The sequence below is a fragment of the Periplaneta americana genome, chromosome 10, assembly GCF_040183065.1.
Source record: "Periplaneta americana isolate PAMFEO1 chromosome 10, P.americana_PAMFEO1_priV1, whole genome shotgun sequence".
NCBI classification, from domain to species: Eukaryota; Metazoa; Arthropoda; class Insecta; order Blattodea; family Blattidae; genus Periplaneta; species Periplaneta americana.
The window spans coordinates 182,226,210-182,241,637 of NC_091126.1; the positions used below are offsets into that span (position 1 = coordinate 182,226,210).

Below are 15,428 nucleotides of genomic sequence, written 5' to 3' on the forward strand. Positions count from 1 at the left end.
GCAAGCATATGTAGTTTTTTTGCTCTCTTGAAAAAATCTTAGAACTTAGGATATGTGTCAATTCAGTCTCCAATTGTAAAGCAGGGATGTTCTTGATAAGTAGACAGGAAGGAACCTGCTTCTTGTACTTCCACAGGCAAGAAATAATGCACAGTCACCATCTGCATATTATTTATTAGTAACACACAACATACAATGCAGTCAGTATCCTTGTGGCTCCCATCCCATTTTATGGCTTTTTCTCTCATAACGTTTGACTTTTGCTTTCTTTATCCTGGAACAGAAAAAAGAAGGATGCCGGTATGTGTAATGACAATAAATGATGACACATTATTTTGTTAAAAGTTTCATGCAGTGAATCTCCCCAATTCTTACTGAAGATAAGACCACTACTCATAATTTTATATAAAACTAAACAAAGAATGTTACGGCTTTCGTACTGTGGACTCCATTTTGTAAAAATGTAGTTTGAAGTTAAGCAGATACTTGCTGAAATTGTACAAGTCATCAAGTGTGAAAAAATACAGAAAGGTTTTCCAACGAATGATCTTGTCCAACATACGACAACTTTTGTAATACTGCTAATGAAAGTGATATCTGTTTCTTCTAGTTTACTAATAGTGATGCATCTTTAGTTCGGGTACTAAGGCTCCCTCGTGTGTGTTCTGAAAGCTGACGTGATGGGCCAAAGGTAGGATTTTAATTTATTTATATTAGACTTATAACGATGGTGATGGAAGTTGACTTAGCTTTAATGTAGCTCTAGTTGTAAAAACTTCGTTTGTGGTGTATTGAAATTTTAAGTATTACTATGTAAAATAAACCAGAAAAAAAAAACATTTTATGAACACTGTATTGTATCTCTTAAAAGCTTTCCTTTTCTAAAAATGAGATATCAAAGATGTTACAATGAAACATAAAAGTGTAAGCATACCTGTTTCTAATGGTGGGTTCAACAATGTTCCTCAAGATATCAAAGATGTTACAATGAAACATAAAAGTGTAAGCATACCCGTTTCTAATGGTGGGTTCAACTATGTTCCTCAAGATATCAAAGATGTTACAATGAAACATAAAAGTGTAAGCATACCTGTTTCTAATGGTGGGTTCAACTATGTTCCTCAAGATATCAAAGATGTTACAATGAAACATAAAAGTGTAAGCATACCTGTTTCTAATGGTGGGTTCAACAATGTTCCTCGAGATATCAAAGATGTTACAATGAAACATAAAAGTGTAAGCATACCTGTTTCTAATGGTGGGTTCAACAATGTTCCTCGAGATATCAAAGATGTTACAATGAAACATAAAAGTGTAAGCATACCTGTTTCTAATGGTAGGTTCAACTATGTTCCTCGAGATATCAAAGATGTTACAATGAAACATAAAAGTGTAAGCATACCTGTTTCTAATGGTAGGTTCAACAATGTTCCTCAAGATATCAAAGATGTTACAATGAAACATAAAAGTGTAAGCATACCTGTTTCTAATGGTAGGTTCAACAATGTTCCTCAAGATATCAAAGATGTTACAATGAAACATAAAAGTGTAAGCATACCTATTTCTAATGGTAGGTTCAACAATGTTCCTCAAGATATCAAAGATGTTACAATGAAATATAATAAAAGAGTAAGCATACGTGCTTCTAATGCTAGACTCAACAATGTTCCTCGAGATATCAAAGACGATACAATGAAACACAAAAGTGTAAGCATACCTGTTTCTAATGGTGGGTTCAACTATGTTCCTCATTTGCAAGCTCTTGAATCTGTCTTCCAAGATGTTTCCTTCTGGTTTGATGCCTCGTATGTTGCCTTTCAGTTCATATCCTAAATTGAATTCCTGACTCAAAGGTTCAAATTTCCTTTTGCCGAGCTGTTTTGGTTCCTTCACTTTGATAGCCTTTATCTTCTCTCGTTTTGCTCTAAGTCGAGCCAATTTTTTATCTCTAGCTTCCAACTCTTGCGCCAGGAACTTCATCCTATAAGAGATTAAAAATTAGGAGATTATGGAACAAATAACATTTTTCACAGGTAACACAAAATTCATCAGTTGTGATCGAATGCAATTTATAGCAACTGATTACGATGAAAGTATTCTTACATCAAAAGAGATTGATTCAAAAGTCATTAATCCATTAGACATAAAATTGTTTATTCCTACATACCTCTACATTAAAAAAAAATGTTTTATTTAACGGCACTTGGAACTGCTGAGGAAAATCTTTTTAGGGGTTTAAAAATTATATCAGCATCGCCGTGTACTGGAATTTTGTCCTGCAGGAATTCTTTTACATGCCAGTAAATCTACTGACATGAGCCTGTCGCATTTAAGCACACTTAAATACCATCGACCTGGCCCAGGATCGAAACTGCAACCTCGGGCATAGAAGGCCAGCGTTATACCAGTTGTGCCAATCAGGCCGATTACATACCTGTATAGATCTGAAACTTTCTTCTTCTCTGTGAGTTTTCCCTTTCGTTGCAGTTGTTCCTTTTGAGCTTCTTTCATCTTCCGTCTCTGTTTCAGAGTCTTTTTAACATTCTTAGCTGGAGGGTTTATTGCTCTATACTCATTGTCGCTTTCGTTTTCTTGTTTTATTTCCATTTCAACTTTCGTTGGTAGTCCCTGTGACATCTCCTTCATCCAGGTATTCTGTGGACAGAGAACATCACAGTTGCTTCGGAAAAGTTGTAGGTTATGCCCTACACTTACATCTCTTTGACTGTATCACGATACACTAAATAGCAAATATTGTCAACCAGTCATTTGACAACGCCCTATCAAGTGTGGTGACCTAGTGGTCTCCGAAGGAATGGCAAATTATTATATGAAGAGAAAACATACACAAACACATGCTATATCTGAAGATATGACTCTTATGACTCACCACGACTGTGCAGTCTAGATTAACAAAATCCATCAACCATCTGTCAAAATCAGCTGCATAGACGGCATTTTTTATTTTAATTGGTTATTGTATGATGCTTTATCAACTGCTAAAATATCTAAAGTCTGAATGAGATGAAGGTGATAATGCCAGCAAAATGAGTCCAGGGTCCAGCACCGAAAGTTCCAGCATTTGCTCTTAATGGGTCGAGGAAAAACCCCGGAAAAAATCTCAAGCAGGTATTACCTGAGCATCAGATCTGAAACGTGCCATATGAGGAAGTGGGGAGACTGACTCAGGAAGCGTAGTGCAGCCTACAGGGTTCCACAATGCAATCCTGCCGCAGTTTCAGAAAGTAACTTGTCTCAACTAGGATTTGAACCCAGGCTCACATGTGTTAACACAGCGGTGGACCACAGACTACTTCTGCTTGGTAGTGTGAAGGAACATACATCACTGGTGGCATAACTATTGGTTAGAAGTATACCATGCGATATAAAACTACAGAATTTTTGGGAATAAAAGTAGCAGATTGCAAAAGAATGACAACAGAATGAAAAAGTTGATATGTGACAAATATTCGTATAAACGTAGGCCTACTTCTCTTTCAGTTTCTGTAATACGTGAAAACATCTTAGAAGTAACTCGATGCAGATGCTTCTCCTCTTTTATTAGCTCTATTTCTTTATTAGCCACTTCTTGCAGCAAATTCTGATGATCGCCATATGTTGGATTATAGGAAATACCTGAAACATAAACAATATCATTACTGAGTATGAAATAGTTTACTACATAATGTGAAACTGGGAATTGTTACATTAATTGATACACATGAAGGTAAAACGAGGTCTAATTGTAAGAAGAGTTATGGGTGAAACGAGCGTTGAGCAGATTCCGCCAATTTTGGAATAGACACCGACGTACTTGAACTGCCAACATAGAAAACAAAAAATTACACTCAATCGCTTTCACCTTCATCTTGACGGGAAAATAAAAGACTAACCTAAGTGCGTCGGTATCTATTCCAAAATCAGCGGAATCCACTCAACGCTCGTTTAACCGAGTTATGCAACCAAGTTTAAAAATTAAATCGCAAAGAAGGGTTGCTTTCAATGTTCTCAGCTCAAGGCTTGCGCTTCTAGTTAGCTACAAGAACAGTCGAAATGATTCTCATGTAATGATACAACACAGCTTACCAGGATGCGGTATTTGCACTGCAGGGGTCTCCGATGGTTTTGTCAAGAAATTGTCTGGCATTTTCTTCTTCAAGTTTCCTGTATTTTTCAACACATGGAACTTAGTAGTTGGTGTGAGCCATTCTGAATCGGGACCCAGGACGTTCTCCGCAGTTTCTGGTTCTGCAAGAGCAGCACAATGTTGGCATGAATTGAGCTCCATGTTGTATTTTTTCAGAATATTAAATATTGTCCTAATATTCAGTAGTAAGTGACTTGCAATGAACATTTAATCATCTCCAAACAGAATTGATGTGTTTTCTTTAATCTTTAGGATTTGTAGTTTTCCAGTCCTGTATTATCTTAATGAAAGGATATATCAAATACATTACTAAGGGGAAAGGCTACAGCCTTGTGAGACGAGCAAAATTAGATGATAATAATAGATTTAGCTTCCCTTATGAAAAGGTTGCCAGATTTGACAAAGTGTATTACATATAATTTGGAAACACACCTAAAAGGTAAAATGATATACATTTGAAACGGTTAGGGAATCGAATATACAAAATGTCAGAAAAATTTACACCTAAGTAGCGTTTGTGCTCATTTACAGTTAAGAAAGGGGGAAAAAAAATGTCATCAGATAGGTTAGAATGATTTGAATGCCATATACCGCGAGAAAAATAATAGTACGGATTTACTGGCATTGATATCTAAACCAATTAACAGCCATCGGTTAAGATAACTTCAAATTTCCATTATCACTCCCATACAAATGATTTCTCAATATTTGAACCGATCCTTTGAGGGCACTAATGACTACTTCCTTCACAATGCTGTGTGTTAGCCCAGGTTTTTACATTTGTTGGCAAAGAAGGAGGGTATGGTACCTCGTGCTCCCACCCTATTACATCAATGTGGGACAGGCTATATTTATCTTTATAGAACGGGATTGTTGGTTCATAGATCCGTTTCTTTTCACTGTCCACCTCATGCAGTTGATCTGCATGTGTCTCAAATCTGATGGTGGGATCGAGAATGTATGCCGAGTTGTTCTTAATGGCAATGATATCAATTCCTTGTGTGGCTAGTCCCTGCACCTCTTGATGGACTGTAAACCCAACTTCCTTCAGTGCCTCGGACAGCATGGTGACGGATGTTGCGAAGGGCCTCACATAACTGAATCTAGATTTACAGTAAAACTTACTAAAATACTATAGAATAAGTGGTTTTTAAGGAAATAGTTCAGTAAATACGTGTCTAAAGATGTTCAAATAAGATGTATAACATCAAAACCAGCGCCAGTATATGGTAGTTAGACGTGAATTTTACGTAAACAAGATAAAAAGCATTTAGAGGAAGCACAGATGATATTCATTAGATCTGTAGCACGTTAGATTATTTGACAAAACAAAAAGCACCGATATACGAGGACAGAAAATTAAATATTGTTGAAAAATATCACACTGGCAAAACACCCAACAAGAATCCCTTTAGTACTTTTAGACCAGCATATTATCACCCTGCTGGCAAACAGGATGTAGACCGCCCTAGGAAGAGAAGAAAAGAGATAGAGAGACAGCTTTGGAATGCGACAGCAATGACCATCTTTGACTCTGAAGAAGATAACAATAATTATTCAATTACAATGAAGTCTCGTGCTGTATCATAGGCTACAAGGGGCAATGCCAAAAGTTTTATTTGGCAATAAAAGTATTAATTGATGCATATTTCCAGAGAAAAGTGAATTAATATTACCTTCCCATAAATCATTATTAAACTCTCCCCTCTTCGGCCTACTGGCGGCTTTCTTTTGTTCAGCTAATATTCTATTTTTCTGGGCTTCAATTTCTTTCGCTTTCAGAATTCCTCGAGCTCTCCTATCTGCTTCAATTCTCTTTCGTGCCGGATGTTTCCTCTCTTCTGGTGTTCGAACCCTGTTCCTGTGTGAATTAATGCAGTCCTATTAGTGTATGCGGAATATATTTATAAGCAGTGCTTCTTTTCTGGCGGAACCCGGCGTTTCGGCACCTTTTTTATTGTATTTTTCGTTATGGAATCGAGAAATATTTTAATACAATAATTACGTTTTAACAATTTTTCTTTGAACAGGCTCTGGAAACCTTAATTTGGACGAAAAGGAGGAAAAAAAATGGCGATAGTTCTGGAAATCTCCCCATCTACTATAATATATTTTACACAGAGTTCCGCCACCTTTTTCTCCAGACGAAAAGCACTGTTTATTAGTATTAAGCTCATTACACGTAAGGTTACTTACCTCTTTGTTATTGGGTCAGGTACTGCGGAACGTAATTCAAGTATCTCAAAACACTTTACGGGCTTCTGTGATTTCTTTCCGCTACTGACTTCTTTAAGTTCATAATTAGCATTTGCTTCAGTGTCGATTTGGAACAATTCATCATCGTGCCGTTCAGCAAAAGGCTTTCTGAAAGAAAAACACGTGTGAGTGATAGGTTATGTTGTTAGAAACATTGACATTTTGCCATAGCAAGAAGACATACCCCAAACGTTCTTCCAATCGCTTATCATCCAGAAAAGAATCTACATCCTTCGTATCAATGTGTTTCCTCCAGGATTTTTTAGTTTTCTTTGAAACTTTTTTCTTTTTCGCAACATTACCAACTTTATTTCCTTCTGACACCATGGTGGACAAGGAATGAACCAGATGTTTTCTGGTGATGAAGGAACACGGAATGGTAATTTGCGCCACATTGCGGTAATAACATGAAACTTCAATTCCCTGACATTTCAAATTATTTTGCTGTCATTTACGTGGAAATACAAGAGTTTTATTGGGATGTTATGAAATGTGTGTAAAGTGTATGTTGCAACAAAATTTGGTTATGTAGCATTGTACGTATTTACTATTATTGAAACAATATTTTAGTACATAATTACAAGCGGTATTTTGAGCTGTATAGAAATAACTATTATACTAGTAGCATCAGTATGGGGACGTGAGAATGGTTAAATTAAGTAAATAGTGTATTTGGACTACATTTTGAAATTGGAATTTCTGAACTCAAAATAAGAATTCAAATTTTTAAAAATATGTTCTTGGCATGCCACGTTATGTTGATATCTTATTGTAAGCGATAAAAGTGTACACATTTCAGCTATCTTATTTCCTTATAAACAAACTAGAAATTAATGGGTTGTCTTAGTAAATTACGGAGTTATAAGTATGAATTACACAATGCATAATATTAATCTACGTTGCATTTTTCGTTACAATGCTTGAATTAGAATGTTTTCGTATTTGTTTAACATAAATTGCTCATAGAAATTTTGTGAAGCACATTTATTGTTTCAGAATTTTAAAAGGATAAAACAACTTTGGACATTTTGAATTAAAATAATGTTTTCGTGATATGATACAAATTTTTCTTGCGACTAGCCTACGTCATACCTTAATAATGTTACAAGTGATGAAACTTTTTAAAATAATTTAGTCATATTTGATTAATGTGATTCAACGAAATATTATATTCTTTCGTAATGTCACCAAAGTTATGTTGATATTATAGAGGAGACAGCTGAAGGTGTGGGAATAAATTAGGAAGTGAACTGCCTTAGCGCTAGTTTAACCAAATTTCAAAGATTTCTTTTCTTTAAAATACATCTTTGATGTGTTAAAAATAAATTACATAAAATTGAATGCTCATTTATGGCCTTGACAGCTGATGTGACGTCATTTTAAAACTTTCTCAGGGTTTTTAAACGATACTCTTATTCATTGATAGTCTTATTCTCCGCGGCAAATCTCCTGCATAAAGCTGCATCTACACAGTTCAATTTTCCATGCGCGTACGCATGCAATCTGGAAAGAATATTGAAAGAATCAAGTTTAAAACGCGCGTTCAATTAAGATGCATGAAGATTTTGTGTCTACATGGTACGCCGTTTTGAACGTCGTCTTCACTGCGTAAATATAGCTTATTAAATAATATTAAATATCAATCTTGTATGCATTGCTTGAATGCGTAAAGTTGAAAGAAAAGTTGAACTATGTAGATACACCTTATGACCTGAGGAGAGCAACGTTGCCTAATGAAGGAGTATTGCTATCAAAGGGGGCATGGTTACACTTCGTTTTCTTACACCATAATTATTAACGAAGCCAATGTCCGAGCACAGAATGCATGCAGAAAGATCCTTCCTGTAGGAACGCGTGTGACGCACCGAATACAACAGTTTCTTTTATAGATGAATTATAAGCAGTGCTGCCAACCTGTAAGGAACATTCCGGGAAACGAGGAAAAAAATATCGATAGACTGGAAGGAAATCCTTTTAAACGTCCATTTCAGTATTAATTAAAGGAAAGCTATATTTATTATTACAAATTATTGTAACAAATAGAATGGAGATTTCTAATAAAAATACAGATACTTTTCTTGGTGAAACGAGCGTTGAGCGGATTCCGCCGATTTTGGAATAGACACCGACGTACTTGAACTGCCAACATAGAAAACAAAAAATCACACTCAATCGCTTTCACCTTCATCTTGACGGGATAATAAAAGCCTAAACTAACCTAACCTAACCTAAGTGCGTCGGTGTCTATTCCAAAATCGGCGGAATCCGCTCAACGCTCGTTTAACCCTTTTCTTTTAGCATCACACGTGACATTGTTTTCAATTTTGGGTTGGTGATATAAACCTGAATGAATTATTAATCAAAGAATTAGGCCTATTACAATATCATTCAGTTCTAAATTATTTCAAATTAATTGCTCTCACCATCGTTGTACTTTTTCTTTGAACCATTCAATTCACTTTTTGACATTTTATTAATCAGGGTCTTACTTCGAAATTGAAACAATCGCTTTTTCTGGAGTTGTGCACAGGTTGTCACTTCCACTCCATTTTGAGCAAAGAGTAGCATTTACTTCATTCCACTTTGCCGTTTTCTTATTTTTTCAAGCAATAAATGATCTAGATACAGGTCAAGTCATCTACATTTGAAGAAAAATAATAGACTGTCTCTTCAAATTTTTCTCTTTTCAGAGGAGGTCTCAGCGATATCAGATAAACAGCCACTACTATAGTTTCCAATTAGTACGTTACACGGCGCGCGGTGCATTATTACCAAATTCAATCCTAAAGTTTCACTGCGCTGTCACGACAGCCTCCCGTTCTTCGTGGGAATTCTATTACGCAAAACTCCACTTGCTTGCTTCGACGTCGCTATCTCGTGTAGAGTTGGGCCGATTCGTGAACGAATGGTTCATTCTAACGACTAATAATAAAGAATCGTAAGAATCGATTCGTGGTATCAACGTATCGTCGTTCAAAAGAATCGTAACGAATCGTCGTTCAAAAGAATCGTAATGAATCGTCGTTCAAAAGAATAGTAAGGAATCGGCATGGTATCGTAACCCACGATTCTATTAGTTGTTTGATGTAACCTGTCAACGGACATTTCCGAATCGTGCCGAATGCTCCCGAGCGAGAGTGAAATCAAAATACTGCATTTGTTAAGTATGGCAAATAATGAACACAAACCTGAAATTTGCATAGTTAAATAGAGATGTAATGCAAAAAATGTACTTCATAATAAGGTTCAGTTGATAAATTATAATTTAGAGACATTATCTTGGGTAATTTTGTAGACTAATGGAGGTCATACTGAATGGTTCCAGGCAATGAGAAAGAGACAATCCAATGTCTCGCCTCTTATGCCATCTATGCGAGAGATGTAGAACGTTTTTGTTCTACGCGTGGTTTGCAATGGAAAGTGTCTTGCGACGATTCAAAAGAATAGTTGGAATCGCAGACTGGGAAGAATCGTGAACGAATCGTTAGAATCGATTCGTAATGTGTGATTGAATCGTTGGAATCGATTTCTGAAAAAGAATCGTGCTGCCCAGCTCTAATCTCGTGTAGCATTACACTAGCCTACGTCTCTGGTGGTGATGACTTGAACTATAAGTCTAATTTCCGGCAGCCAATCCCGTTGCAGGTCGGCTACATTTAAACGTGTGCGTCTTGTGATTCGCTTATGAAGACGTTACGCATTTCTTAAGGCTCGGTAAATACTTAATATAATTGCCCGCCATTTTGACTCTTTCGTTGGCGTTCGCAGAAAGCACACGAGGACGTTATTTGCCGCTCAATTATTTGCTGAATTACAGTGCGTTTGATTTATTATCATAGGAGCTACGACATGATAATGTTTAACGGCGTGGCAAATAGATCCCTCGTCTGGTAGCTCGGCAACGAAAGAATAAAAATGGCGAACGATACTACCTACCTAGACTTTATAGAGCCTTGACTTTCTAAGACGTAAGCAAAGAGGAGGAGTCACGCCGGGAATAACAGCGTCGCGACTAACACACAGTACTTGAAGACCTGTTGCTTTCATTGTTTTGAATTATTGACCGTTTATCATTGTTGTCACTCTCCTCTCCAATTTGCATCATCCTTCTTAATTACGCTGATATAACCTCTGCAGTTGCGAGCGTCGTTAAATAAACCATAACAATAGGCCTACTAATTGAGCTATGAACAAAAAGTGAGCCAGTTAAAACAAAAGAGCAACAAATAATGGTTAATAAACTAAACTTATTATTTGAAAAGTCTTACAGCACCAATTAAGCTCTCACAGAACACAAATAAATCACTTCCATTGTTGCACTGTGAAGTCCACACGAAGGTTGGCAGTCTAAATCGCTGTATAGTTGAGACATCTGCTGAAAAATGTGATTTGTAAGAGAAAAGATAGATTTTCCATTTAGTTAACAATATAATATATATTTACTCGTACACTCTCTAAATTTACAATTGACATACATTAATACATAATCAAACGAGTCTATTTATATGTAATTATTTATAAATTCGTATTACAAACATTGTCGTACACAGTTATTATATTTTACAGTTGGAATATTTTATAAATTAATCTAAATTACGAATTTTTAATATTATTGAAAACTTATTGTTACTAATGACTGAAATCTACATACAATGACCGACATAAAAAGAAAACACTTAAATTTTCTTACATTTTATTATAAAATCTAAGTTAGTGTTATTGACAACCATTCCTACCGAAAATATTTTGGCTACCACAATAACATATCGACATTTTATAACATTTCGTTTAATTAACAGTTCAATTGTTCCCTACTCACAAACACACAGCCATTTGTATAAATGTCTTAAAAAACATGTCGGCGATGTGCTTCTTAATTTTCTATGTTTTATACTTTTATACAAACATACATTTTTTTTTGTACAAGCAATTATTCAGCGGCGGCTCATTCATAAGCTCTACAGTGTAAATAAAGGGATGAGATGGATAACTTATTATTTTGCTCTAAGTAGTCCGTAGTGTTCATAACTGTCGCTGACAAGGTTTGGTGGTGTAGATAAAGTAATATGTCGTGTTGCGTAACTATGTTCAAATGCGTACCGCATCTTAAAAAGGATGTTTGTGGCAAGGAAAACTGAGCGGTTGATTGAAGAGGAATAGTAAATATTTTAGAGGGTGTTAGTACTGACTGTTCTGAGTAAAAACGTTCATATCAACATGTGTTCAATTTACAATGGGTGTGGAGATGAATGTTACGCATAACAAATGGCAAGAAGGAAATATATATGACTTAATGATTAGGCTACATTTATTGCTTATTTACAGTTGAAGCACTTTTCTGGTAACATATTTACTATTTCTCCTGAATCTACCAGAACACAGCTTAGAGTTCATTGTCACCCCTGAGTTGAAATAAACAATTGTGTATTGAATCATAATTAGATTTCCTATTTGCACATATCACTGTGCTACCAGTTTCAAATAAATTGGACATTAGTAATGTTGGACATATGAACTTGCAGACTTTACGGAACTCAATTTCATATCTTATAATATAATTGCATAATGCTACAATACGAAACGAAAAATTCATTGTTTATTATATTATGTGGTGGATTTATGTTATTTATACAGGATGTAACGAAAAAGTGGGCAAAACGTCAGGTATGGATTCCTCATATATATAACAAAATGGTTATATCAACATGGGTCCAGTTCAGTGTATGTATGTATGTATGTATGTATGTATGTATGTATGTATGTATGTATGTATGTATGTATGTATGTATGTATGTATGTATGTATGTATGTATGTATGTATGTATGTATGTATGCATGTATGCATGTATGTATGTATTTACGCTGCAAGTGGGCATGCACCGGTGGCAGTGGTATACACAATATAAACAATACACAATAAAATTACAGTACACAATACAATTATACAATACACAATAGGCCTACAATTTTATACACAATACAATAAGAATACACAATATAATTTAACACAATAATAATGCTGTGGAGTAACGCTTAGCACGTCTGACTGTGAAACGAGAGGGCCCGGGTTCGAATCCTGGTTGGGACAAGTTACTTGGTTGATGTTTTTTCCAGGATTTTCCCTCAACCCACTGAGAGCAAATGCTGGGTAACTATCGACGCTGGACCCTGGACTCATTTCGCTGGCATTATCACCTTCATCTCATTCAGACTTTAGCAGTTGATAAAGCGTCGTAAAATAACCAACTGAATAAAATAAAAATTATGGCTCCGGAAACATTTGTTTCTGAATAGGGATCGTAAGCACTGTATGATCACAGTGCACCCCAGTACGTCTGTTTTGATGCGTTCTGTTTACAGTTTCCTAGACGAACTGTTCAGCATGTTCAGCTCCTGCCTGAATACAGACCGCAGCTCGTCGCGTTATGGAGATCCGAACATGTTTGGCCTCCACGATCACCAGATCTCAACTATTGCACTTTTTTCTGTGGGGGCACTTAAAGTCGTCAGTGTATTCTACTCCTGTGGATAATGAAGAACTCTCCATCAGCGGACGCTGCAAGCTGTCAGACAATAAGAACTATGCCAGGTTCGGATCTCGATGAGACGACGAGCTGCGGCCTGCACTCAGGCAGGAGGCGGATATTCTGAAAAGTTTGTGTAAAGAAATGTAAACAGAACGCTTCATAATAATTCCAGCAAGCAAACACAATGATCATACTCAGAAACCAAGCGTTCCGGACCCATGTTGGCATAACCATTTTTCCTTTTATACATATGACTAGGGCTAGGATTTTGATGAAATTGCATCTTTTTTCTAGTAAGCCAGAAACATAGCCGCTTTAGTATTTGTATGTTATGTGATAAACCGAGTGTTTTAAGACATGTTTGTAAGGGCAATTTTTTTTTTGCATTTTTTTGCCTGTTTCAACTCATAAGAGCATCTTTTGTGTTATTCGGACATTTTTGAAGCATTTCTATTTAAATTTGGCCACAAATCCCCATTATTAATATAAAATAATGTTTATTTCCTTTGATATTTTCTCTACATATGTTGTCCATTAATACCCTTTATTTTTTACTTGGTTATTTAACGACGCTGTATCAACTACGAGGTTATTTAGCGTCGATGGAGTTGGTGATAGTGATATGATATTTGGCGAGATGAGGCCGAGGATTCGCCATAGATTACCTGACATTTGCCTTACGGTTGGGAAAATCCTCGGAAAAAACCCAACCAGATAATCAGCCCCAGCGGGAATCGAACCCGTGTCCGAGCGCAACTCCGGATCGGCAGACAAGCGCCTTAACCGACCGAGCTACGCCGGTGGCTAATACCCATTATTTTGTATAATATTTTAATCGTTTTTTCTACACAAATATTGCCCTTTTAACGTAGTACACCCCATGTAATGGATCAGTCCAACCACCCCTTCAATGTAGACTCCTCTATACCTGCTAATTCCGGATAAGAGTGGCCTTGTGGTGGGCTACATGGAAACTACATCAGGTAAAATAATTAATTAAAGTGTACCACTTAGAAAAAAATATGTAAAATTAAATAAACTTAAATGTTAGCACTAGAATTTAATTTAATTACTAGTCTAAATATTAAGTAGCACAAAACTCCTTTTCCTACTAAGCCAATTTTAGAATGTAAGATAAATTTGTAGGGCATTTTTAAGGGCATTTTTGAAAGATTTGTAGGTCATAAATGCATTGTTTTTAGGACATTTTTTAATGGTTTATAGGTCATCAAAATCCTAGCCCTACATATGAGGAATCCATACCTGAAGTTTGCCCACTTTTTTCGTTACACCCTGTAGGCCTATTTCTGTTCAAGAGACATGACAATACCAATCCTGTACGACGTTAATTCAGTTCGTCACAACACGAAGTTCAGACTATTCGTAATTTTTATATTATTTATAGATTTTGTTTTTATGTCTGCTTCATTTCGTTCAGAGCTTACGTTAGGTACTTGCACGAGCCGCCGCTGTTTTTTCTATTAGAATTCTTTTCAGTATCAGATTAATGTCAGGGCCCATCTTGCAGTATCTTCATTTGGCACCACAGCAGTACTGAACCTTAACCTTTAAGACTGTCACCCTGATAGCTTGACCTGTCACAGTGCCATCCTATGGATGAAGAAGACAACACTCCACTTTGTTAAGAATATAATAGTTTGCGTCATGTTCTTATTCATATATTGAACAAATCGTGTGACCAATTGCTGCCCGACTCCTTGATTCCACTCCCAACAGAGTGGAGCAGTAAGGCAGGTAGCCTATTCTACAAATACTTCGGTATTCCAATTATTATCGTTATTCCATTTTTTGCCCAATACATCCATGTTGTCTGTGTGCATGTATATCCAGTGCCTATCCACTTCATTTCGTGATTCGGGTTCCGCATATTGCGGATAGATGGTAGGACAGGACTGTGACCCATTTTAAATCGCCCACCACTTCGGCAGGCCACGCTATACATGATGTGTATTTGTTATCTGAACATCTCTGAAATGTGCATTTAAAGACATAGGGTTGTGCAGTGACTGGATCACAGTATGGAAGTAGTTTTGATCATAAAATGAGGGCATTTTAAGATGAATGCCCCAAAGAAAATAATATGGATAACTGTTAACTCACTATTCATTCCATTAATACAGTTTGCCGCCATAACTTCAATCCTGTTTCATGATTTATGGATACAATGATTCTTACAAATATGGCGAATACATGAATGCATATTTCACAGCCGCGATTATTATCGTCTAACTAACTACTAAGATAATACAGAGCGTTCGCCTACGGGTGGGGCCAGGAAAGCGGCCTGTCCTGATATGCCGCTTTGTGCGCGCAGTTGTTGAGACACGCTCGACAATCAAGGCCATCAAGGTCGACAAGTTATCAGTTGTGAGCCAGATGTTGCAGTATTTAACACGTACAGTGCAGTTTCTTGACACAAATGCTTAAATATCCAGCGTGTGTGTAAAATTTGTTAACAATGCAAAACGCAAAATTCA

At 36.4% G+C, this 15,428-nt stretch overlaps 1 protein-coding gene across 1 annotated transcript; it reads right to left on the reverse strand.

Moving 5' to 3' along the window:
- Positions 1-154: 154 nt before the first annotated feature.
- Positions 155-6,750, reverse strand: LOC138708234 (ribosome biogenesis protein NOP53). Its single transcript, XM_069838573.1, has 8 exons — positions 6,588-6,750; positions 6,344-6,511; positions 5,824-6,008; positions 4,087-4,248; positions 3,491-3,636; positions 2,435-2,655; positions 1,718-1,981; positions 155-274 (listed from the first exon to the last, which is right to left on the reverse strand). The coding sequence occupies exons 1-8, from the start codon at positions 6,728-6,730 to the stop codon at positions 202-204; spliced, it is 1,362 nt and encodes a 453-aa protein (XP_069694674.1). The 5' UTR covers positions 6,731-6,750; the 3' UTR covers positions 155-201.
- Between the last annotated feature and the right edge of the window lie 8,678 nt (positions 6,751-15,428).

Bases quoted from the DNA above. Each gene is read 5' to 3' on its own strand.
- LOC138708234 (XM_069838573.1), bottom strand. From the start codon at position 6,730: ATGGTGTCAGAAGGAAATAAAGTTGGTAATGTTGCGAAAAAGAAAAAA. The intron at 3,637-4,086 runs GTAAGCTGTGTT...TTTATGTTTCAG, and splicing joins AGTGCAAATACCGCATCCTG to GTATTTCCTATAATCCAACA. The intron at 2,656-3,490 runs GTAGGCCTACGT...CTCTGTCCACAG, and splicing joins TTACAGAAACTGAAAGAGAA to AATACCTGGATGAAGGAGAT.